General features: G+C 39.4%; 3 protein-coding genes across 3 annotated transcripts; all 3 read left to right on the plus strand.

The window, feature by feature from the left end:
- Window positions 1-258: 258 nt before the first annotated feature.
- LOC114825728 (uncharacterized mitochondrial protein AtMg00810-like) lies at window positions 259-1,224 on the plus strand. Its single transcript, XM_029104753.1, has 2 exons — window positions 259-811; window positions 890-1,224. The coding sequence occupies exons 1-2, from the start codon at window positions 259-261 to the stop codon at window positions 1,222-1,224; spliced, it is 888 nt and encodes a 295-aa protein (XP_028960586.1).
- A 14,491-nt stretch (window positions 1,225-15,715) lies between these two features.
- LOC103438351 (uncharacterized) lies at window positions 15,716-16,367 on the plus strand. Its single transcript, XM_008376899.4, has one exon. It carries the CDS (start codon window positions 15,771-15,773, stop codon window positions 16,350-16,352), a length of 582 nt encoding a protein of 193 aa, XP_008375121.2. The 5' UTR covers window positions 15,716-15,770; the 3' UTR covers window positions 16,353-16,367.
- A 7,482-nt stretch (window positions 16,368-23,849) lies between these two features.
- LOC139197286 (hypothetical protein At1g04090-like) lies at window positions 23,850-26,165 on the plus strand. The gene is made up of 2 exons (XM_070824271.1): window positions 23,850-24,190; window positions 24,497-26,165. Exons 1-2 carry the CDS (start codon window positions 24,076-24,078, stop codon window positions 26,080-26,082), a joined length of 1,701 nt encoding a protein of 566 aa, XP_070680372.1. The 5' UTR covers window positions 23,850-24,075; the 3' UTR covers window positions 26,083-26,165.
- Window positions 26,166-26,830: the final 665 nt, after the last annotated feature.

Below are 26,830 nucleotides of genomic sequence, written 5' to 3' on the forward strand. Positions count from 1 at the left end.
GGATGGAAACTGAAACAACTTGATGTCAAGAATGCCTTTTTACATGGCTTTCTTGAGGAGGAGGTGTATATGTCCCAGCCATAGGGTTTTGTTAACAAGGCTCATCCCGACTATGTTTGCAAATTACAAAGGTCACTTTATGGACTCAAACAAGCTCCCCGAGCTTGGAATGACAGGTTCACTACTTTCTTACTCTCATTGGGGTTTAAGTCTTCTTATGCCGATCCTTCCATGTTTGTTCAACATAATGGTACCAACATGGTTGTGTTACTGTTATATGTGGATGACATCATACTTACTGGTGATAGTGAGGCTTGTGTTCAGTCTGTTATCTCTCAGTTAACCACCGAGTTTGACATGAAGGATTTGGGGATTCTTCATTATTTTCTTGGCTTGCAAATTGACTATCACTCTTCGGGCTTATTTGTGCATCAGTCTAAATATGTTCATGATCTGTTGCAACGGTCGAATATGCTCGAGTGTAAACCATGTCTCACACCCTGTCATCCTAATCAGAAACTTCTCACACATGGCAGTCCTAGTTATTCCGATCCCACACATTACAGGAGCATTGTCGGAGCCCTTCAATACTTAACATTTACACGGCCCGATATTGCCTATTCTGTGAATCAAGTGTGCCAATTTATGCATTCTCCTCTGGACTCTCATTATGTTGCTGTCAAGCGGATTCTTCGATATCTCCGTGGTACTATTGGCTGGGGCATCTTTTTTCAACCTGGTTCCCTGTGCTTACGAGCTTACACAGATGCTGATTGGGCTGGTGATCCCAACGATAGGCGGTCTACTACAGGTTTTGTTGTCTTTTTCGGCTCTAATCCCATTTCTTGGAGCTCTAAGAAATAACATACTGTTAGTCGGTCATCGACAGAGGCTGAATACAGGGCTATGGCCACTACCACTGCCGAAGTTGTTTGGCTTCAACAACTTTTGAAGGATCTTCATCTTGACATTTCCTCTCCTCCCAGTTTACATTGTGACAATGTCTCTGCTATGGCTTTGGCTACCAATCCGGTTTTGCATTCTAAAGCCAAACACATCGAGGTGGATTGTCACTTTGTGCGGGAAAGGGTTCAACAAGGTGTTATATCTCTGCAATTTGTTGCTTCCCAAGCTCAATTTGCCGATATTTTCACCAAGGGTTTATGTTCCCCTTTGTTTACCACTCATTGTTCCAATCTTATGCTTGGTTTACCTAAGACATAAGATTGAGGGGGAATGTTAGAGTATATTAGTGGTCAAGATTGTGACATGTGTCATTGGATTATATGAGTTGAGATAGATAGGTTGACAAGTATTTATAGTGAAATATCTCTTGTAATAGATGAGAACTGAAGAAATAAAAAATTAGTTACAATTTTCCCTCTCTTTCTAAGCTTTCTCTCTTTCTCTCTCTAGTCTTTTCTGATCTTTCAGATTCCATAGCTATTGTTAACAGTTTTGAGCAGTCCTATTCAACTGCTTAAACCTTCAAGGATGTTGAGCTGCGCGTAGGAATATTTGTATACTTTGCCCATTTAATGATGGAAATCTTGTTTTCTTTGGAAAAAAAAAACGCATGTATCATCTCCAGAATTTTGGGATTATTGTTTACTCCACAGTAGTGAGATTGTGAAGATATTCAATCAAACGTTCCATATATAAAACAAATAACGAAATAAAAGGTCCCCTTAACGGGTTGAAGTAACTTTTGTTAAATTAGGGCCAAATTGGATTAATAGTCCCCGTGATGATAGAGTATTCGGAGGATTGTCCATGTGGTAAAAAAAATTAGGATTTAAACCCTTGTAGTGAAGATTATTAGTAAAATTAACCCAAAAAACAAACTTATGTTAAACTCAGTTAAGTATAAGGATAAAAATGTCCAACCACACTTTTTATTTATGCTAGCCTTCTATTCCTCTCTCTGTGTCTTTGTAATTACCTCCACGATGCAATGCAAGGCCACAATCGGATCAACACATGTCTCCTTGCATACTGATCATCCAGGTCTTTCGGCTGCTTGACTCCAAGCCCAGTCGTGATGCTTGCTCCCTCGTCTGCAAGCGCTAGCTCACCCTCAAGCGCCTCAGCAACACCGCCCTCTACATTAGCACCACTGGCAGCACATAAGGAAGAAGAAGAAGAGAGTGACGACAAATGATGACAAATGACGACAGAAGAATTACAAGTTTATGAAAAAGTGCTTGCAGGCAGTGGCAGTGACAGTAACTGGCTGACTGCTTTTCTTCTTCTTCTTCTTTTTCTTCTTCTTTTTCTGCTTCTTTGTCTTAGCAGCAGCAATTACCAAACCGGAGCATGAGATGAGATGAGAGAGATTTTCCGATTTAGCAGCAGCAGCTTAAGGCTTGGTTTATTATTTTTTTTTTGAACAATTGACCTTTTTATATTTTGTTTGTTACTCTAGTTTACTCTTATACAATACAAAAGAAAAACAAACGTCATAATGCCCTCCATATATTTATGTGTTTTACAGAGCTTACGATGGACTGGTGAATCTTAGCAGTGCAAAGTGAACAAGGCACAACAAAAGACAGAAAGAGGGAAGAAAGAAGAAGGCTAAAAAGAAAGAGTGTTTGGACACTTTTATCCCTACATTTAACTGATGTTCAACATAAATCTCACATTTGGGTTAAATTTGCTAGTAACCTTCATCACAAGGGTTTAAATCCTAATTTTTTTACCATATGGGCGATTTTTTGAATACCTTATCACCATATGGACCATGAATCCAATTTGGCCTTAAATTAGAGGATTCATTGAATAATCATGGTAAATATCAAACTAAAGGCGGAAGCTAGGGATGCATATATTCAAAACTAAATCATTTTCTCAAAATCTTGAAGACCCAAGTGTTGATGAACCAAACTTATTCTAAAGTTAAAGAGTAGCGTATGAGATGATTACCCTTGAAGACTCTCTTTAGTTCGTAGAGCCAAATTAACACCTTTTAGAAAGGCCTTCAAAATCTCCATGGAAGTGTTTTTCCTTTTCTTGAAGAGAGTTCTCCAAAGCCACCAAAGAAGATGACCTCTAAGTAAACCACTTTGGAAGTGTAGTGCATAATCACATAGTCACGAACCTATCCGCATGTCAGACAATGATGACTTATGTCTGGGGATTAATTTGCATTATTATAACTAATGAGTTACTTACTTGACATGTCGTTAAAATTCCCTTGCAAGAACTCGACTGATCACGTTCAATGTGATCAATCACAATTGAGCATCTACATACTTATCTTCGTAGCACAACAAGAATGGCAAGAGACCAACCATTATGTTTTGAGATGATACAATATGTTTCCATCTATAGTAAAGGTCTCTAACACATGGTAAACATGCCCCAAAGTGTAGCCTCAACAATTGAATTTTATTTGTAGTAGGTTGCTTGGGCTACTGTTAATATAATGTTGGGCTAGTGTTAATGTATAATGTTATCGTAATCTCCATTATTTGCAATATTATGTCACCTAAACCTGTTCAAATAACGATTTTAGGCTCCGCCATTGATCATAATATGCTTGGTTTGTGTACTCATGTAACATTATTAATTAAGTTTAAGCGGATCTGTCACGGTATGAGCTTAAAACTTGTTCTGTGTAATATAGATATTTAGATAGATGACATCTGCATGATTTATTTTTTCTTTTATTTGCTATTCTCGTTTTCCACTTGGACTTGAGGAAGATAATGACTGAAAGGTCATGCATTAGCTAATTCATCAAAATTTCCAGATTTGTTTTAGTTCCTTTGATTAGCTAGTACGGTATAGAGTTAACCCTGATATTCTTCATCACATTTGTGCGACGCGTTGCGGATACAACACGTGCTGCTTTATCCCACACGTAAGCATATGCATGCGCTTGTTAAAGGTTGTTGAACAATCAAGCCAATGGAGCCTTGTTTTGTTTTGAAAGACATACAGATGGATCTTATTTTCAAACTCATCGAAATAGTAACCTATCAAGTATTACATGAGGAAAATTAGGAACCTATATACTGTTAGCCTTATAAGGTTATACAATTAAAACACAAACGAAGAGTGACTGACCTGATTCCAATGGTAGTTACCGAAGATGCAGTAGCCATGCAAGCAAGACGTCATCGATAAAACTCCAATCTTTATGTTTGCCGTGACAAACAGAAACACCAACTCTTCTGTAAACTCTTAGCTTTATGACAATGCTCTATGGGAAGCCTTAGTTGTCGTGTCTAGGGTTAGCAGGGACCGGTGTTTATATACTAGCCAAAAAGTCTTAGATTCCGTCCATAAGGGAAAACTAAAACTCTCCTTTCTTGGCTCTCAAGTAAAATATCATAATCATATATTATTAAGGATTCCATCAATCCTATTTCCAATATAAGACACCTTATATAAGATTGATATCTTTAAGAGATCAAATCACAATTAACATTATTCTCCAATATTACATTCCTATTACATATAGTAGACCACTTAAAGGTTGATTTATATTGGATAAATCCAACATTCTCCCACTTGGTCTACAAAATGTAATATTCATGTTTATACTTGAGATTGGAGACTAATGTCACTTTAGTGGCCATGTAACAGTGATTACATCTCGTCCTTAATGCAGCTTCTGTCAAATGCATTTCTTAACATGGAACTAACAAGGTTGTAGAGTTGACACAACCCAGAACCTTCATAATCACACATGCTAAGATCATCATTTACATGAAACACAAATTATGATCAAGAGATGAAACTTTAAAATTAAACTTTAAATTAACCAAAATGTCTTACTTTATATCATCTCAGGTCCACCTTATTGTAACTCACAAGTTACACTTTATGCTTCTTCGAAGCCTTAAATCTGCCAATGCAGATATCCTTCATCTAATGAAACCACCATAACCTGTAGGTGTGAATACATCTCCAAAACAATCATGCATCACTTTCATTAGATCAATAATAATACAAACAATGTTTGTAGCCAACGGACACAACTGAAAATACCAAATAGGCACATGTCCAAGTAAAATATCCCAAAACTTCATAAAACAAATTAATTCAACACTTGTGAGCAAGATGAATTAATATGTTTTTGACACTGATCTATGCACCATACCAGTTACTTTCATAGTGATTTCCAACACCTGCGGGCAAGATGGAAATCCTCACAACTGAGGTAGTGCACAAACCATGCCATGACATTTAATATGCAATTTGATAACAACTTGAAATCTGATATATATTTCATCAGATGATTGACTAGCACACGAAAAATATGACTTAATGAATCCAACTGGAGATTAATATGAATACATGGATTCTATACATACCTTATAGGTCATCTGCAACTGTAAAGCATTACTAACACGAAACTCAAACTCCCACTGATCTGCAACATCGTTACTTATTTTGCAAATCAATACTTAAATCATACTTTTGAAAATATGCCTTTGGGAGTAGCCTTACTTAGTCAATGAATGCATATTACCTCAATGAAAGGTACAACTAAGCTTGAAAACATTCACTGCTGTTACACAAAACATGTATCCAACAACCATCTTATATGTATTAATAAGTCCACATTTATGCTAAGTCCTTATGAGCCCCAAAACAATATGATCAATCGAGAAATCTAAATGATTGCAAGTAATAGAAAATGTACGCATATACCAAGTATCCATTTGTGCAACTTAAACATATTATAGACATTCAAGTAACACAAATTCATGGAAGATAGAATAATGCTTTAATAGATTCATGCAAGTCCACTTAGTGCTCAAAATTTTAGAACAACTCCCACTAAGTTATCAGAGTTTATGCTTGCAAATAAGTTAATGAGTGTGAAGCCCAATTTTCGTTCACTAATTCTCTCATTTGGGCAAACACTCGTTAATATATTCTTTCAAAGATGTACCTAAAGAAAATTTCTTTATATATTAGACATAATAAAATAGACATCACAACCAACATAAAGTTGTCAAACAGAATTTCAGCAATGAGTTACACTTACTTTAGAATTTATCATAATTAATTTACAAGCTTGATTGCTACCAAAGTGATACTGACCAAAATAGACATACTAATCTTCGTAAGATAAAAAAATGGAGCTGTTTTGGGTCAAATAATAGTCTAAAGTGACGTCTCAAAAGAACTAACACAATCTGTCAGTAAATACTGTCTATACGAGCATGGGTTACTAGTAAATTCATCATAATTAACATACATGGCAGAAAATTACGAAAATTTGTAGACACGTAATAGACATCTATATGTTGAACATATCCAAAATTCAGGTCATTTGGTGATCATTAGACGTGTCATTCACCTGATTTAAATCAAGACACGCAATCTGCCAGAAACAATTATGTGCATCTATCATGAATTTATATATCCATAACAAATTCAATTTCATATCATTTCAATTTCGATGTCCAAAGGAAACTTTAGTAGTCAAATTTCATCCTCTAAACCGACATCATAATTCAAATTGAAAAGATTTACAAGCATAAGACTTAAACAATGCGTACCTTAGCAATCATTGATTAACCTTCATGGGTCCAATACTTTGCATCAACAAGTCTCATGAAGAGATACAAAATACATCATGATGCAAATGATTTCCATGTCTTCAAACCACAACCTTTTATGGGGCTCATTGTGGAAATATTTGTCACTAATGGCATGGAACTTTATCCCAATAAACTTCATGAAACTAAATTAATTTACACCTGTAGGCAAGAAAATTAACTAGTTTCTAGTACTAGATTTTATGTCACAAAAGTTCCTTCATGAAAAACTTCAACACCTGTAGGCAAGATGAAGGTTTTCACAACTTCTGTGAAATAAAACCCATACTATGCCATCTTAATTAAACTAAAAGAAGTAATCCACACCTGTAGGCAAGAAGATTATCCCTTTTATTCTAATTAAGATGCAAAGTTGACCGAAGTAACTCAAAAACATAGTCTCATCGTCAACTAAGCCGTTGCGTCTTGCTTAGTTGAAAAGGCATTGGTCAACTCCACCCTGAAACAATACAAGAAGTCACATGGATTAATTAACTGTAAGTGACAAAATTATGATAATCTGATTCAAGCTTTGAGTCTTGCCAACAAATGGCACTAATTCCTTCATGACTCCTTTTGACATTAAATTAATCTCAAAAAACCTGACAGCATACTTGAAAGAGATTAATCACATATAGAACAAGTTTTATTCCACCACAAGAATGTCAATACTTATCATTATGGAGTCAATTACTTAATAGAAATACTTTATTTAATGGGAAAGAACAATACATTCCTTTAATTTAAAAGCTAAATCACTCAAATCAAACGGGTTCCTTTCCTTTTATATATTTCTTTCCGTAGTACAAAACTACTAAACATAGAGCATTAAAATCATGCATTAGCTTTGTAATTACCAAATTAAGTAAAAGGAACAACCAAAATTATTTTCTTCCATAGAAAACATCTCCAATATATGCCCTACATTAGCCTTGAAAAGTTTCTTTTCTTCTCCCCTTATGGCATATAAAAACTACTAATCAAAGCACTGTTTAAATTCTTTAGGCATAGGAAAAACCACAAACAATAATACATGTTTGAAAATTCATGTTTGTCAATTAAGCCACATACTTTGAATGGATTACATACCTCATGCCTTCATATATTCACCACTTCTTTGTAAACATATATAAAATCACATGACCAACCAAAATTCTCATATAAGAATAAAAATATAAATGAGAACTGTCACATAACTACTACAAACCTTATTCATTTGTATAATACCCTTGTTCTTGTCACTGGACGCTTTCTGTCATTCTCAGTCAATCCACAAATTATAAATCAATTTTTATAGTTAACTAGTCATGTATAATTTAAATGACTATTGAGATAAGAAAGCAAATTGTAGACAAACCTGATTGATTAGTCATGCATATTTCTTGTGCTATTAATGGCATAAAAGTTCATTCTCATCTTGTGAAAATTAGTGGAAACAAAACTACAATTCACTATAGTCCAAAACCCACGACAATATTGAAAATATGTAATCTCATGCTTGAAGCAAATTAGCCATACAAGCAACACTATACACGCCATTTGCTTAACAAATGTTGCCAAAATCTTTATGACTTACTTTCATGTATGGGAATTTTATCAAATTCATTAACATACATGTATATAGTTGACATGTATAAAACTTAGCGTATGCTTCCCTGCAACACTATTGTAATATATGTTATTACAATCATAGGCATAACATATCCCAATAGTATTGATAAATTATAGGATATGACTAATTATGTCTCCTACAATCAGAAGGACGTCACGAGATGGTTGGATTTTGCAAGAACAATATAACACTTCATGAATCCAACATAACCATTCCTTATATAATTTATCATGAAGACCAAAAGGAAAGATCATACCAGAATTTCATATACCGATGTAATACGAACCTCTTCATTGGGCTTGTTCCACTGAGGAATCTTAAGAAATTCTCCAATGCAAGGTTAGAACAAATGTAAATACATATACCTGCTATGCGAACTGTAGATGCATAATTGGCTTTAGAAAATTATATATACTTGCTTGATCCAACAATTGCTGGCACTTATGCAATTGTTTCTTGTCGCATTAACGTATCACTCGTAGCAATTCATATAGAATGCAATTCATGGAAAATAATATTAGTTCTTATTCAATAAGCATATGCCAATTTAGATACGTATTGCCAAAATATATAATAATTGGATCCATATTCATGACATACTTAACCGATACATGGTAATCATTGTATGTCCATGCTCTACAATAATTAGCACATCACTCATGCAATTATATCTTTATCTTATTACCAATTTAAGCTTTCAGGGATCAACTTGAATATATATCAACCAAAATACCATAAACCATCATGGAAATTAAAAGTCAATGAAACAAACAATTTTGCTTTGGTAGATGACTTCGTTCTGCTTGCTAATCGGAGGGCCTCTTCAGTAAGGTCAGAACAAATATAGCATGCTTACAAAAATTGAGATCATCAGTGGCACATGGTAAATCAACCAAAACATTAGCATGAAAATTGAAATAGAAACTCTGAAATATTCCATGATTTTCAATCGTTGTTAATCCAATAAACTGACGCTAATCAAACTTTCTTAGTCATTTCTTTATCAGAACTATTGGTGGTAATCTATTTTGACTAATCAAATTGGCTTTTGTTGATCAAGCAAACACACGTAAAATACAAGTGTCATGATAAAAATTTTACATGTAAACCTTGTATATAATTAGTCTTAGAAATTGCATGCGCATGCAATTTTCCAACACAAGCGATTATTTCCTGTTATATTTGGTTGCTGCTTTGTTCAGAGTTGGAATTCTGAACCTGAGCAGGTTGCAAAGAACCTCCAATACGTTGTCCGAGACATTTACCTTATCCAGTAAAAATTCAACCTTTTCCAAACACACTGATTTCCATGAATTTGAGCTATTCATCATAGAACCCTCCCATTTAAAACTTTTAACATTTGGAGCAAAGGAAACTTAACGACTTGCTGCTAGTTAAAAGAATAATAGAGTTCCCACTGTAAAATACTTTAAAAATAATACTACGCCTTACATATATGCTTCTTTACGTACCTATATCATTATAGGATTCCAATTCCTATATGATTTTTAAATTTCATTCTTCAATTCTATAATTTAATTCATGCTTGATCAAAAGAGCCTCTAAGCGTAGTCCAATTTCCAATGGCAAGCAAAGGCTATGTTGAAACTGATTTAAACAGCATGGTGATGTTGCCGAGTATATGTAATAACTTGGATTAAACACATAATATTATATAATCCAATATTAAACCTAATAGGTTTTAATCATATAACCAGTGACTCTGATACCAATTGTTAGCCTTATAAGGTTATACAATTAAAACACAAACGAAGAGTGACTGACCTGATTCCAATGGTAGTTACCGAAGATGCAGTAGCCATGCAAGCAAGACGTCATCGATAAAACTCCAATCTTTATGTTTGCCGTGACAAACAGAAACACCAACTCTTCTGTAAACTCCTAGCTTTATGACAATGCTCTATGGGAAGCCTTAGTTGTCGTGTCTAGGGTTAGCAGGGACCGGTGTTTATATACTAGCCAAAAAGTCTTAGATTCCGTCCATAAGGGAAAACTAAAACTCTCATTTCTTGGCTCTCAAGTAAAATATCATAATCATATATTATTAAGGATTCCATCAATCCTATTTCCAATATAAGACACTTTATATAAGATTGATATCTTTAAGAGATCAAATCATAATTAACATTATTCTCCAATATTACATTCCTATTACATATAGTAGACCACTTAAAGGTTGATTTATATTGGATAAATCCAACATATACAACGATTAAGGCCCTTAATTTAAGGGTATGCTCCAAATATGATTGATTATGCAACCAGAAATTTGCTCCAGTAAATATCAAAGATATTCTTAATGATCGATGAAATTTTCCACAGAATTTGTATCTCGTTTATTGTGCTCCGTTTTAGAGTTGCCTTTGATATGAAAATTATCAAATCATATTCGTATATTGAAGAGCTCTCCTCAAAAAGCTGTAAATTCGACCTGTAAAACAAAACAATTAACTAAAGAAAATGCACCTGCCATAACTGTACCACAAAAAATGAATCATTCTTTCCTTACCACATAGTTTTTTTTTTTTTTGGCAAATACCACATAGTTTATTCATCTTTCTTTTTGTCGAATACTAATAGTTTATTCATCTTTCTTTTTGCGAATACTAATCACTAATGTTATTTATCATCTTTCTTGTTGCCCAATACTAATCACTAATGTTATTTATCTGCTTATATTAGAAAAGAAAGCGGACTTTATAAGGGAAGGGATTCTCATTTTTCTTAAAAAATGAGAATTAGTTAAGAGACCCACTTCACTTCGAACTTCAACGATCCAAACGGTCTATTTTGTAAGACTCAATTCATAAATCTTTTTTGCAAAAATTCAATTCAATCTGAAATTATTTGCCTATTTAATTATCATGATGAAATTTCAATTTCATAGAGAACAAAGTGTTCATCAATTTCTTTGAACTCAATTAAATGCTTCAAATATTTCTAATTTGGCTAAAATTTTGCAAGGATGATCTATGAGGTGCATCTTGAAAAATAAACAGTTTAGATCGTTAAAGTTTGATGTGGTATGGGCCCCCACAATTAATCTCCATTTCTATATATATATAAAAAATAGGGATCCCTTCCCTTAAAAGCTTATATCATAAAGTGTATAAGTTGAAGAAGTTAGTCTATCATAAAATTAATTAACAATAAAGGTAATGTCAAACTACTTATAAGCATATGTAAGGTCTCTCATTTATTTAATGTGAGATTCATTCTCAACATAAGTATCTTAATTTTGCAGCCCTTTGATAACTGTAAACATCGAAATTTCGGTAAATAAATGTTGACCGATAAATCAAAGTTTCAACGCTCATGTATTACATAAATTTTACACGTAGCGTGTGTCTAAACAAAAAATCAAAATAAGTTGGAAAAGTCATCAAACAGGACACGTGTCAACACCTGGCAAAAACGACTTATTTCATCTGGAATATTATATTCAAAATTAGGCCTTGGAAATTTCTATAAATAGAAGGCTAATTCATTCATTAGAGGAGGAACCAAAATCATTAGGCAAAATTCTTGAAGCTTTGAAGCTCTGAAACTCCGAAGTTCTCAAGCATCCAGGTTCCCGAAGAATCAAGAAAGCGTTCTTCGTTCTTCGTTCATCGTTCTTCCAAGATCAAGCCCCGACGGCCCTTGGATTAACAATCACCAATTCAAGATCAAGCCCCGACGGCCCTTAAAGAAAGTGTTCTTCGTTCTTCGTTCATCGTTCTTCCAAGATCAAGCCCCAACGGCCCTTTGGATCAACAATCATCCACCAATTCAAGATCAAAGCCCCGACGGCCCTTGAAGAAAGTGTTCTTCGTTCCTCGTTCATCGTTCTTCTAAGATCAAGCCCTGACGGCCCTTGGATCAACCATCCACCAATTCAAGATCAAGCCCCAAAGGCCCTTGAAGAACTTCCACCAATTCAAGATCAAGCCCCGACGGTCCTTGAAGAAAGCACCATCGTTCATCATCCGTTCATCCAAGATCAAGCCCCAACGGCCCTTTGGATCAACAACGTCGACAAATCCACACATCCAACCGTTCTTCAAGATCAAGCCCAAAAGCCCTTGAAGATCCGTTCATCACTATTCTTCAAGATCAAGCCCAAAAAGCCCTTGAAGATCCGTTCATCACCATTATTCAAGATCAAGCCTCAACGGCCCTTGAAGAAACACTCATCCTCAAGATCAAGTCGCAACGGCTCATTGAAGATCCGCTCAAATCCACCTTCAAAGATCAAGCCCACGGCCCTTTGAAGAAACTTCCAACAGTTCATCCAAGATCAAGCCTCGACGGCCCTTGGATCAACGAAACATCCACAAATCAATACCTTACGGAGATCGAATCAGAGGATCAAAATAGAGAGAGATTGTAACCCAAAATCATCAAATACAAATATTTGTTTGTGCACGTTGTTCTTGTCTCTTTCGTTTCAGAAAATTTCGTGTTTACAAATTTGGCACGCCCAGTGGGACCATCTCTACCTCTCATCTCTTTCTCCATTCAAGGAATCCAAACACACCTCAAAGTCAATGGCATCAAGCAAAGGACAAGCCGTTCTCACAAAAGGAAGAAGCCTGAGCACTTCCACCACGAACAGAGCATCCATTGGCGCCACAACCACTCCTCAACATGCCACTTCAAAGTCAGTGCCGCTGAGGGAGCAAGTGGAGCATCAAAGACGCAAGCCCATCATCAACCTAACCTCGCTGGGGGCATCAAAGCATGCCGTTGAGGCACACAAGATGACGTCCCAAAGCAGCCAACAACGTTCTTTGTCAGCATCCTGGATGTCTAAAGGAAAGTCATGTCCATTGGTTGCACAAGTCATGACCATCGGCGTTACCTCCATCAAAGAACAACTGGCTCAAATGAATGAAGCGATCGCAAGACTAACACGGATTGTGGAAGAAAAAGACTTGCAAATCGCTGCACTCGTCAGCCAATTGGAGCCACAGGACGGTGAGAACCCTAACCCAGAAGATGAGCCTACGGTGGAGAGAATCGATGTGAAGCCGGAGCCAGACCAAGCAGCGGCACTCATGAGATCTCTTTCTATCCAGCAGCTGCAAGAGATGATCACCAACACCATCAAGGCACAGTACGAAGGGAGCTCACATACCTCCTTGTTCTACTCGAAACCCTACTCCAAGAAGATTGATGCCCTGAAGATGCCAAGGGGTTATCAACCACCAAAGTTCATGCAGTTTGATGGAAAAGGAAACCCGAAACAACACGTTGCCCACTTTGTTGAAACTTGCAACAACGCAGGGACCGAAGGGGACTACCTCGTCAAGCAGTTTGTGCGCTCGCTGAAAGGAAACGCCTTTGAGTGGTACACGGACCTAGAGCCTGAGTCCATCAACAGCTGAGAGCAATTGGAGCGGGAATTCCTCAACCGCTTCTACAATACTCGCCGCACTGTGAGCATGCTAGAGCTAACGAGCACAAAGTAATGGAAAGATGAGCCAGTCATTGACTACATCAACAGATGGCGCACTCTAAGCCTCGACTGCAAAGACAGGCTCTCAGAGACCTCTTCAATCGAGATGTGCGTCCAAGGTATGCAATGGGGTTTGCAATACATCCTTCAAGGCATCAAACCACAGACCTTCGAAGAGCTAGCCACCCGCGCCCATGACATGGAGTTAAGCATCGCCCATCATGGGAAGAAATAATCGATCTCTGACTACAAGATTGACAAAGTTCTTAAGACAAAGGTGGAGAATGCTGCGTCGAAATCCACCAAAGAAGCAATGACGGTCAACACGACTCCCGTCAAAATCCCTACACGAGGCAAGGCGATTCAAACCGAAGCTTTTCGTGATCAAGAGATGCGTAGACGCACTTTGAAGGAGCTTGAGGAGAAGACTTATCCATTCCCCGACTCTGATGTGGTTGCCATGCTAGATGACCTGTTTGACAAGAATGTGATCGGTTTGCCTGAGTGCAGACGGCCGGAAGAGATGAATCATACCGACAGTCCAAGATACTGTAAATTCCACCACTTTATCAGTCATCCGACAGAAAAGAGCTTCGTGCTAAAAGATCTCATCGTGAAGCTGGCTCAGAAAGGAATCATCGAGCTAGATCTTGACGATGTGGTGAAGTCAAACTACACCACCATCACTTCTGGCTCTTCCGACTCAAGGTTTTTACCTCAACCGCTGGGGGCATCCTCCAAGACAAGCAAAGTTGAAGGATGGACTCAAGTCACTCTTAAGAAATTGCACAAGAAGCGTATGTCTCCTCCACAAGTCCGCCAATCGGAAAGGGGGCAAAGCAGCTCTTGTCAACCTTCAAAGCAACGTGAACGTGTTAAAGATGATGAAATTTCGACACATAGATCGTCCATCCCCATCACGATGCGCGATTTCTTTCCTGAAGACTTCTTCAATCACTCGGTCAAGACTCCTTGCTATGAAAATTGCAAGGAATGCCTCTCCAGGATCGTTTGACAAATTCACAAAGCTCCTTGCCCACAAGAGCCTAAATTGCAGGACACACAAAGCTCCTAGTCTGCACGAGCATAAAAGGCAACATCAAAGCTCCTGGTCTGCACGAGCATAAAAGGCAACATCAACGCTCCTGGTCTGCACGGGTTTAAAAGGCGACACAACATGCTCCTTGCCTGCACGAGTTGAAACTGCAAACGGCACCAAATTCTCCTTGCTTGCACAAGTCAAAACTGCATGGCATGAAGCTCCTGGCTCGCAAGAGCATAAACTGCGTACAACACAAAAAATAAATAAAATAAAAAAAATAAAAAAAATCTGTATTTGAACTACGTTTTGACTTGATCTTTTTCTTTGGAAGGGTACGTAGGCAGCTCGAGCATTCAATTTCGAGTTCAGTCACATCAAAATAAAAAATAAGATTTTATTGAATATTTGACTATTGAGAGTCTATTTTTTATTACAAATACAAACATTTTCTTTGTGAAAAAAAAAGGGCGGGGGGCGGCCCATCTTTCTAATTCCAATAAGCCCAACTATTTTCTTTGCCAACCCAACTTCTCCATCCGCCATGGATTCCTACGAAGCTAGAAGAACTGAGTTCTCAAGGATTCAAAATTTGGACCCAGCCTGCTTCTGATACAAGACCATGAGGAGAAAGAAATGATAAGTCTTGCTTTTGGGCCTAAAACTTTTCTTCACTATGCGGCTGAAACCCATGGTGCTGCCTCCTCTCTCACTCAGTCACTCTGCAACTACAAGACAGAATCTAGGTGCGATGGCTACCGTTCCGGGACAACTGATTTGGGAGATCGTAATGAAGAACAACTCATTCCTGGCGAGGGAGTTCGGCTGCGGCAACACCGGCGTCCACTTCAGCAAGGACACCAGCAATCGCAGGCCTCCCTCCATTTCACAAGCCCAGAAGTCAATAGATCGATTGATATCGTTGGCGGCGCAAAGGCCCATTCTGCTTCCATCGTCTTCGATCCCAAAACGGCAGGACAATGTCATTCTATTCAACAACCAGAGCCTTGTCGCCCAGATCCTCCCCTGCTCATACTTTTCGAAAGCAAGTTAATCACTCTTCCAAGGTTTCGAGTTCGATTAACTGTTTAATCAATAATGGCTGGTTTTGTTAGAACCAGATCGAAGAGGGTCACTTACCTGCTCGACGATCGGGTGAAAGAGCGACTAGTCGGCGGATACAGCTCCGGACTCAGTGATGTCAGCAGCGGAAGCGAGCACTCCGGCGACTACAACTCCCCCTACCTTTCCGAGCTCGTCCATCGCTTCCTCCAAGACGACGAGTCGTCCACCGCTGGTTTTCCCGACAACGAGTCCGACTCGGACCGAGTCGACTCGGCCTCTGACGCGGACGTGATCGACTCCGTCCTTAGGTCCATGGCCGTTTCTGGAAATGCGGACTCGTACCTGATGCTGCTCCATTCTTACGTTTCCCAGGCGGAGGAGGCGTTCGCGTGTTTGAGATCCAATGGCGGCAGCAGCAGCAGGTCGGCTCTGCGGCGGAGCGTGATGTTGTTTCTAAGGGGATTGGGACACAATGCGGCGATCTGCAAGACGAAATGGACCTCCTCCGACAACGTCACCTCCGGGAGCTACGAGTTCATCGACGTCGTTCTTGTCCAATCGGGCTCTTCCATGTGGCAGAGCCGGTACTTCGTGGACCTCCATCGCCCCACCTGAATTCGCTCATCTCGTGCCTAAATCGGCATCGGACTCCATGACCTGATCCGACTTCCAACTCTTCCTCACCTCCTGGCGAGACCCGTGCTTTCCTTCTCGCCCAGAACCCAAATTTATACAAAAAAAATATATATTAAAAAATAATAATAATAAAAAAAATAACAAATAAAAAATAAATAAATAATAAAAATAATAATAAATAAATAATATAAATGGATGGTGCATCTGGCACCATGTGCGAGCAAAAAGAAAAAAAAAGAAAAAAAATTGAGTGGTAGTGGTAGTGCTAGCAAAAAGAAAAAAAAAATAATAAATAAAAAATGAGAAAGGAATAGTAGTGGTAGTGCCAGTCAAAAGAAAGAAAAAGACTATATATAATAAAAAAATAAAAAGAATGGTGGATGTGAACACCACCGAAAAGCAAAAGAAAAAGGTGGGTGTGTGTATATGGTTGGTATGTATTATATATATGTACGTGGCACCAAAAGCATTGTATATAAAAAATAAAAAATAAAAAACAAGAGAAAGGGTCATGGTGCGGTATGATTATGGTGGCCATCATCTAGTTAGTGGTGATGGTGTGAGCACCACAGAAAGCAAAAAAAAAAAAAAAAAGCATTGAGAGAAATAGAAGTCCATTTCATTTATTTTTCTGGAAATTTTACATAAATTTGCATTATACATACCTTTTAAAAAAAAATCAAATCAAATCAAATTTACAAGAGGGGATTTTCAAGGACGATCAGGTGGCGCCTCACCACTCGGCAGAGCCCCAAAAATGAGAGGCGCCGGAGGTTGACTGTTTGAAGCCACACCACTCGGCGGAACCCTAGGAAGAGAAGGCACCGAAGGTTGATCATTTGAGGCTTCATTACGCGGTACAGCCCCAGAAGACGAAGGTAAATGCTGTTGGAACAAACCCACAAACCTCTGATGACCAAGTAAAATCTGACCTTCAGATTCCTGCATCTGGCAAATCTTCCTCTTCATGTTTGTAGCATAGTTATGTGCAAGCTTGTGCAACTGTTTATTCTCATGCTTGAGCCCTCTAATATCCTGTTTGAGACTCATCACTTCAGCCGCCAATGATTCAACTTGACGGGTTCGAGCAAATAGGCATTGGGCCATATTAGACACAGAACCTGCACATTAAGAGCCACAGAATCCTTAACAGCCAACTCATCAGACCGCTTGGAAAGTAGTCTGTTATCTTTGGGAGTGACAAGGTTCCGAGCCACCACCGTAGCGGTCATATCATTCTTCATCATCGAATCCCCAACGGTAAGAGGACCAGTAGAGGATATGAAGGATGGGTGCCATATGTTATCTGGAGAAGACGGGGCTGCCTCTTCACCAAGGTTCAAATCAAAACGACGGTCGGAGGGTCCAGACATTTTCAAAGGTGTTGAAGAAATAAGAAGTCGGACAAAATCAAGATCTTATAAGTGCACGAAGGGAGTTTTCTACAAGCAAAAAAAAAAAATTCAAGTGTGCTTTGAAACGAACTGCATGCCTCTATAAAAATCAACACTCGACGGGATTTCAGAGATTGAAGAAGCGAGCTCAGAATTCGAAGAGGCCAATTCAAAAAATCAAGGAGGCAAGCTCAAAAATCGGAGAAGCATCTTGCTTTTCCAGAAGCGTTAGCACCCGTCACGCGCAAACTCAGCTTTGCGGAAATCACGGGCAATTTGTTAAAGCGCCAATCCCAGATATCGAAGAGGCGCCAGTCTTTTTCAGCCTCGTCAGCACCCGTCACGCGCAAACTCAGCTTTGCGGAAATCACGGGCAATTTGTCGAAGCGTCGATCCCAGATATTGAAGAGGCGCCAGTCTTTTTCAGCCGCGTCAACACCTGTCATATGCACACTCAACTTTGCACAAATCACGGGCAATTTGACGAAGATTTTCGGTGAAGGAGAAAACACGTGAAGTTTACTGTTCAATCATCCAACGGTTGTCGACAAGAGTGAAAGAACAGTACCGGTTATTAATCCATATAAATGTCCACCTTCACCCTTCATAGCAGGGCAGACCTATAGAACCTTTCTTCATCTCCGAGAATGCCTTCCCAACGAAGCCTCTCGGGTCACTTAGTGTTCCTTATTCCTTGGGGTACCTCTGCAAGCCAATGACTCCAAAGCAAAAGTATCTCATATCACCAGGGTAGAAAGCAAGAGTATCTCATATCATGCGTTCTCCCTGTCCTTTCCTTTGTCCTTGTTCCTACCTACAAAGACAATGATAAAGAAAACAATATGCCGGAACTTCCACTCAAACTCGGGTAAGGAACCGACTGCTGGGAACCCTTCCCTGATTACCTACCTAGCACTACTCTTGAGTACTCGTCTCCCACTGCTGCTGTACTTCCAAAGAAGCTGCCACATCTGCCTGAAGAACAGATAAGGCAAGTGAAAATGATACCTTGCAGCACGTGGAGACAACATGCAGAAGAAATAAGCAGAGAAGAATGCAGCATGCACAGTCAACTCAACAGAAGGAGTCTGAGATGAGGAACTCGAGAAGATGCCACATCTACCTGAGGAACAGATAAAGGAAATGAAAATGATACCTTGAAGCATATGGAGACAAGTGCAACAAAGCACGTGCTGAGTTATCCGCTACTTCTTCAAAATCAAAAGTATCTCGTATCATCAGGGTTGCAATCATTCTGGACGGTGAATTCGATTTGACCCTCAAATTCTTGGGTCGGCTTACTAGGCGTTGTGAGTTGCACGTGTCGATTCACCACCCTTGAATCAAATCCTTAAAGATCAAGTTACCAACTGGAAGAAGAGCCCATCAATCTTGAAGATCATACCGTTGACCAAATTGCTCAGGTGTGAATTAGAAAGATTGAACAGAGCAACAAGTCGTCACCTTCACCTCGTGCATGCTTGTCATGTGTTCGAGTCAACCTTCAAGAATCAAGCCTCAACGGCCTTTGAAGAAGTTTCCAGCCAAATTCAAGATCAAGCCTTGACGGCCTTGAAGAAATCACAAGTCCAATTCAAGATCAAGTGTCTACCACTCTTGAATCAAAACCTAGTTCAAGAATAAGCTGTGGAAAATCAACAATTGGAGGAATCTAGAAAATCCTCCAACCCAGTTCAAGATCAAAGCTGTAGAAAGTCAACAAAGCGCAAAAAACAAATACGTGCTGATTCATTCACTACCCAAGCCAAAGATCATCTACCACATGAAGCTCCTTGTGGTCCAATTTCAACCTTCAAGATCAAGCCTCGACGGCCCTTGAAGAAATTCCAAACAAATTCAAGATCAAGCCTTGACGGCCCTTGAAGAAATCTCCAGCCCAATTCAAGATCAAGCCTCGATGGCCCTTAGATCGACATCTACATTAAGGGACTTCAAAACGCATCTCCTACACGCGACAAGCACATGTATGCAATGCGTCTTGAAGTGGGGGCATTTGTAGACATCGAAATTTCGGTAAATAAATGTTGACCGATAAATCAAAATTTCAACGCTCATGTATTACATAAATTTACACATAGCGTGTGTCTAAACAAAAAATCAAAATAAGTTGGAAAAGTCATCAAACAGGACACGTGTCAACACCTGGCAGAAACGACTTATTTCATCTGGAATATTATATTCAAAATTAGGCCTTGGAAATTTCTATAAATAGAAGGCTAATTCATTCATTAGAGGAGGAACCAAAATCATTAGGCAAAATTCTTGAAGCTTTGAAGCTCTGAAACTCCGAAGCTCTCAAGCATCCAGGTTCCCGAAGAATCAAGAAAGCGTTCTTCGTTCTTCGTTCATCGTTCTTCCAAAATCAAGCCCCGACGGCCCTTAAAGAAAGTGTTCTTCGTTCTTCGTTCATCGTTCTTCCAAGATCAAGCCCCAACGGCCCTTTGGATCAACAATCATCCACCAATTCAAGATCAAAGCCCCGACGGCCCTTGAAGAAAGTGTTCTTCGTTCCTCGTTCATCGTTCTTCCAAGATCAAGCCCCGACGGCCCTTGGATCAACCATCCACCAATTCAAGATCAAGCCCCAAAGGCCCTTGAAGAACTTCCACCAATTCAAGATCAAGCCCCGACGGTCCTTGAAGAAAGCACCATTGTTCATCATCCGTTCATCCAAGATCAAGCCCCAACGGCCCTTTGGATCAACAACGTCGACAAATCCACACATCCAACCGTTCTTCAAGATCAAGCCCAAAAGCCCTTGAAGATCCGTTCATCACTATTCTTCAAGATCAAGCCCAAAAAGCCCTTGAAGATCCGTTCATCACCATTATTCAAGATCAAGCCTCAACGGCCCTTGAAGAAACACTCATCCTCAAGATCAAGTCCCAACGGCTCCTTGAAGATCCGCTCAAATCCACCTTCAAAGATCAAGCCCACGACCCTTTGAAGAAACTTTCAACAGTTCATCCAAGATCAAGCCTCGACGACCCTTGGATCAACAAAACATCCACAAATCAATACCTTACGGAGATCGAATCAGAGGATCAAAATAGAGAGAGATGGTAACCCAAAATCATCAAATACAAATATTTGTTTGTGCACGTTGTTCTTGTCTCTTTCGTTTCAGAAAATTTCGTGTTTACAATAACTTTTTTATTTTTTATTTAAATGAAATTTTTTTTGGTAACTAGTTTTGGGTTTTTTATAAAAGAAAATGAAAGCTGAAAATTGAAATCCAAATTTTGCACACTCTAAAAGAGTATTTTTCATTTTTTTAACTAAAATTAGTTACCAAAAAAATTTTCAATTTAAAAAAAATGAAAAAAAAAAACGTAAAAGGATATGGTTATTGTCATAGCCCGTCCCGAATTATTTTTTTATCGATGGCGTGAAATGACTAAATTGCCCTTGGACGTTAGTTGGTGTTGTGGGTGATATGTTTGGGTTGTGGTCCAAATTCATGTTAAGTCCTAATTGTTTGGACCCAACTAGAACTAAATTTTTCCTAGTTTGTGGTTGGTTGTTTTGTTGCCAACTAGGACCACACACACTCACACACATCCATACCCTTACCCGTTGACCTTTCTATGTCCTCCCTCTCTCAGTTTTCATCCATTATCCGTACAATTGTACGGTCAACTCATGAACCAATCAATTCAGGCACACATCGAGGTTTTGGAAGCCATTTTCGTGTTCCTTATGAGCTTAGGAACCCATCTATACCTGTCATTGGACGTGAAGCCTTCGTTTTCCCAAGAAACCAAGAACCCCGATTTTGAGCACTATTCATGTGATCATAATTGTGGACTTTTCAAGGAGTTTTGAGGTCCTAAGAAGCTTTAGAACATCTTCACGAAGCTTGGGGAAGAAAGTTGGAGTGCTTTGGACATCGGGAAGCTTAGTTTGACGAGTTTCAAAATTTAGCCAGATTATCAAGGTTTCTCAGCCAGATCCCGTGGATTTCAAGGCTTGAAAGTGGTAAGAATGTGTTCTACTCATTCTAAGCTTCATTTTGAGACAAATTTCATGGATTTTGGTGCAAAAGTGAGTAAGAAATGGAGGTTTGAATATTTTCCAGAAACCGGCGATCGCAACGGCACCGGCGAACCAAGGAAGACAAAGGAGAATATTCCGTCAAGTCTGACGGAATATTCTAACGGCATCAGGTAACGCCGTTAACTTTTATTAAGGTTTTAACGGAATATTCCTAACGGCCGTTAGGCTCAGTTAGGGTTTGGCCACTTGTGGGGGAGCGTCTGGCCATGCCCTTACCAGTGCATGGCGGCGCGTGGGTGGTCCAAAAATTATTTTAAAAATATGAGGATGTTCATGAGGTTGAGTAGATCACGTTGGTATATTCAAACATCCCATTTGAGCATTGTATGTGAAGTTATTAGCTAATTTTGGTTGTGTGCTTTAATTAACGTTTATTTAGTTATTTCGCATATAGGTGAGACCTATCCAGAGAACAAGCGCCATCAATCAAGGCTCGGGGGCTACGACCCTTCGACATACCAGTGAGTGGGCTTTTGGTTTTCTGTATATACCTATATACTTGAGATTTTTCCCAAAAAATGAATTTGAATGATTATACATTTTGAAATGCCATGCAAAGTATCTACCTATTTTATTTATGCATTAGTAGTTGCATATATTTATGATTGGTGCTGCGGACACACAGGTAAGTGCTAGGTAAGTTCATAAATTATAGATATGAGATTGCTTTAGTTATGCGAGATATGATGTGATGCATTGAGAGCTCATAAACCTGCACCTCAGTGTTAGTGCTCCCGCCCAGAATTAGGACACAGTCCTTCACGTGATGTTCACCTTCCGCACCATATGCTCACCTTGGATCCAAGTTAGGTGCACAGACTTGTCGTATAGACCATTATAGGTGGTTCCGACTCGTAGGTGACCCGCGATCATTCGTACAGTCTTCACGTGATCGTAACACTAGAGCATATTTATTTTACACCTAGTCTTGTCATACAGACCAGTTTAGGTGGTTCCGACTCGTGTGCAGGATTTGATATGATTGAGATTGGTTATGAGTTATAGACTTAACCGGGCAGGTCACGTTAGGTGGATCCGGCTGATATGATATCGGGCATTGATATATTTTAACTGGATTACTTATAGCATTTCTTCGAGATACTTTGGCATGGTATATTTCTATGAATTTTCCTCCTGAGCATGATTTCTGATATAGCATATATTATTTTTCTGGGAAATTATACAGGTTTTACGGCGAGGGTTTAGTGCTTTTAATAAATGAAATGAATTTGAAAAGCTTTTTTTTTGCCCACTCACACTTTCTGTTTTGCTCCCCTCCAAGTTTTAGGTAGAACTGCTTTGGTGACTCACGGGGATTTCGACGGTGGTTCTGACAGAACATCATAAATGTAGGATCACTTTAGGGTGTTGTATAATTAGTACTTGTCCAGTCGGACTGCACTTAGGCTATTTATACTCTAATTGTGTATTTCACACTTAATCTCACACTAGCACCTTATTTTAGCTAGTACTTTTAGTAGTATGATTTTTTATTCATTCGCATTTCCTTATATCTCTATTGCTTATGCACTGTGCACATGGCTACGTCACCCTCACGTGACAACCAGCATGCCTCAATCTAGGTTGAGGTGTGTCAGTTATCAAACGACCTCTTTGTATGTCCAAATAGTGATGAATTTTAGGCCTATATTTCACACGACACGTTCTGGGTTTGATTCCTGATTATGATGAATCACACGATGGTGGTCGGGTAGAGGTTAAAATCTCTCTGTGAGTCTTCTCAGCCCCTGAAATGATGGATTGACAAACCGAAGCCACCAATTAGTCCCCTTTTAAGAAAAAAGAATAATAATAAATTCTTCCATCCAAAATTACAATGAGTTGATCTTATCTTTTGAGTATCATCATTATTTGTGGTAGGGTTGGCATGACCATTTGTAATGCCAACGGAGATGAGAAGTTGCATAGTACACGACAATATTTTTCCCCTAAGGAAGCAACTTTGGGTGTACAAGACAAGTTGAACGATGTTTAGAAGCATTTATGTGGCCACATTGGCTTGCTTGCACGTTACATCCAAGGGAAGGGCCGGCCCTTTTATCCCCACTCTTCTTTGCATCATTTTTTCATCCCCCTTCAATTGAAACAGAATATGCTTCTCGTTCCGTCTGCTGAACTTATTGTGCTTCAAACTTCCATCCCATGAAGATTATCTATATCATTAATTTGGTTATAGAGATTTAATCTTAATTTCTTTTAAGACCTCAACAATGGGAAATTGCCTTTCCCTCTCACCTTCAGCAACGAGTGTTTTCAAGAAAACCAAAGCTTTGCCTATCGAAACCACGTTCAAGCTTCCCTCTCCATTACCTAGCTGGCCTCCTGGTACGTACTTGTTCATCTCTCTAGCTATTTAGGCAGTTCTGATATGTGTTGCAATGATGATTTGCAATCGGTACTCTCTTCAAATGCATTTGCAGTATAAACTTAGTATCCAGTTAAAGCTTGAACCATATATATTATATCTCTACACGCACGCACACACACATGCCTACGTATTATATATACCCCAAGACTTTGTTGTTGTTGTAATTTCTGAGTTTTATATAATATACTTTCCAGTGGTAATGCCAATTAATCTATATTTACTGGTGTACATGAACATGATATATATGGATCATATTTTATTAGGTAATGGGTTCGCAAGTGGAATGATCGATCTGGGAGGATTACTAGTGTGTCAAATATCGTCTTTCAACAAAGTTTGGGCTACTCATGAGGGGGGACCAGGCAACCTTGGGGCAAGCTTCTTCGAACCTTCACCCCTACCCCAAGGATTCTACATGCTTGGCTGCTACAGCCAACCCAACAACAAACCCCTTTGCGGATGGGCCCTTGCTGCTAAACAGACAAAAGACAACGACGATGACCCTTCTTCGCCCTTGCTGCGGCAACCAGTTGATTTCACTCTCGTTTGGAGCAGTGAGTTCTTGAACATCAAGAAAGATGGCAATGGCTATGTCTGGTTACCCACCGCCTCAGATGGTTATAAAGCCATAGGCCTTGTTGTCACTAGCTCTCCGGAGAAGCCATCCCTCGATAAAATCAGGTGCGTTCGTTCCAGCCTCACTGACGAGTGCGAGGCCGACTCGTGGATCTGGGGACCAGGTACCGCCAGCGATGCCAATGGATTCAATGTCTTTAGCCTCAGACCCAGCAACAGGGGGACCCAAGCCATGGGTGTCTCCGCTGGCACTTTTATAGCTGCTCTACAAAATGGTGGGTTGTCAACTGTGGCTTGTTTGAAAAACGCCGCCATATCTAATCCCCAAGTATCTATGCCTAACCTAACTCAAATTGAGGCATTACTTGAAGCTTACTCTCCATTTATATACTTCCATCCTGAAGAAGTATACCTCCCTTCTTCGGTGGGTTGGTTTTTCACCAATGGGGCCCTTCTGTACAAGAAGGACGATGATTTAAACCCCATTGCGATCGAAGCAACTGGCTCCAATCTTCCCCAAGGTGGCTCAAATGACGGCTCGTATTGGTTGGACCTACCCGTCGACAAAAGCGCCAATGAAAGAGTGAAAAAAGGAGATCTACCCAGCTCTCAGGTTTATGCACATATAAAGCCCATGCTGGGCTCAACATTTACTGACATCGCTATATGGGTGTTCTACCCTTTCAATGGCCCCGCCAGGGCCAAAGTTGAGTTTCTGAATATCTCCCTGGGGAAAATTGGTGAACATGTTGGCGACTGGGAGCACGTGACCCTACGAATCAGCAATTTTACTGGGGAACTCTGGAAGGTCTACTTCTCGCAGCACAGCGGGGGTATATGGGTGGACGCTTCCGAGCTTGAGTTTCAGAATGGTGGTGGGAACAAAGCCGTGACCTATGCATCTTTGCACGGCCATGCTTTTTATGCCAAGCCAGGACTTGTATTGCAAGGCACTGGAGGAATAGGAATAAGAAATGATGCTGCCAAGAGTAAGATGGTATTGGACACGGGACGAAGCCAGCCTATAATCATTGCAGCTGACTATTTGGGCTCCGCTATTTCCGAGCCACCATGGCTCAACTACTGTCGGGAATGGGGTCCAAAACTTAGTTATGACATTACCGACGAACTAAAAAAGGTGGAGAAACTTTTGCCTGGAAAGCTCAAATCTGCATTTGAGAAATTCGTAGAGAATCTACCAAATGAAGTGTTAGGGGAAGAAGGGCCTACTGGTCCCAAGATGAAGAACAACTGGACTGGCGATGAAAAATGAGACTTTAGTTAATTATATTTGTTTATGTATAATTTAAGGGGATTCTTTCTACATGATCAAATGAATTCGTTTGTTGCCTTTCACCAATTAGTCTACTACTAGTTGCAGGAGGAAGGGAAAAAAAATCTTGATTAAAACTTTGTGTAGTTGTTGTAGGAGGAAGGGAGAAATCTTAATTAAAACTTGGTGTAGTGGAGAAGGGAGACGTTTTTAGTGTGAAAATTTTTTTATTTTTTCACATATAAAAACTATATAACAGTGCATGGCTTTTATAGCTAATACAATACATCATAATTTATTTAGCTAATTAAGAACAACTTTGTAACTGAAACATGTAGAGAAATAACTGACTCTAGTAATCTCAATCATCACAACTCTAGGATTTCTATCTTTTATTAATCCATATTCGTGACTCTTAACTCAATAGCTGAAATTTGGTTTAGTTCTCCAACACTAGCAAGGCCTCTTTGTCCATTACGAGTATGTTTGCTTGCCTTCACTAACCTTCACTGGACTAGACGAGACTAGACTACTCATCAGTACAGTCTTGTGTTTGTTACACAGTGGACTATGTTTAATGGGATTGAAGGGGACTCGCGTTCACTAACTCTTTCACTAAAGCGTCATAGCGAGACCCCCAAATACCATGGGACTGCAAAGACCCTCACTGCATTCTTCTTCGCAGTGCGTCCTTCCCTGCTTTCTTCTTCGCGTCGCGTCCTACACTCACCAAACTTCGGCAAGATCA

The sequence above is a fragment of the Malus domestica genome, chromosome 07, assembly GCF_042453785.1.
Source record: "Malus domestica chromosome 07, GDT2T_hap1".
Classification (NCBI taxonomy): Eukaryota; Viridiplantae; Streptophyta; class Magnoliopsida; order Rosales; family Rosaceae; genus Malus; species Malus domestica.

Bases quoted from the DNA above. Each gene is read 5' to 3' on its own strand.
- LOC114825728 (XM_029104753.1), top strand. From the start codon at position 259: ATGGTTGTGTTACTGTTATATGTGGATGACATCATACTTACTGGTGAT. The intron at 812-889 runs GTTTTGTTGTCT...GGTCATCGACAG, and splicing joins CGATAGGCGGTCTACTACAG to AGGCTGAATACAGGGCTATG.
- LOC139197286 (XM_070824271.1), top strand. From the start codon at position 24,076: ATGGGAAATTGCCTTTCCCTCTCACCTTCAGCAACGAGTGTTTTCAAG. The intron at 24,191-24,496 runs GTACGTACTTGT...ATATTTTATTAG, and splicing joins ATTACCTAGCTGGCCTCCTG to GTAATGGGTTCGCAAGTGGA.
- LOC103438351 (XM_008376899.4), top strand. From the start codon at position 15,771: ATGGCTGGTTTTGTTAGAACCAGATCGAAGAGGGTCACTTACCTGCTC.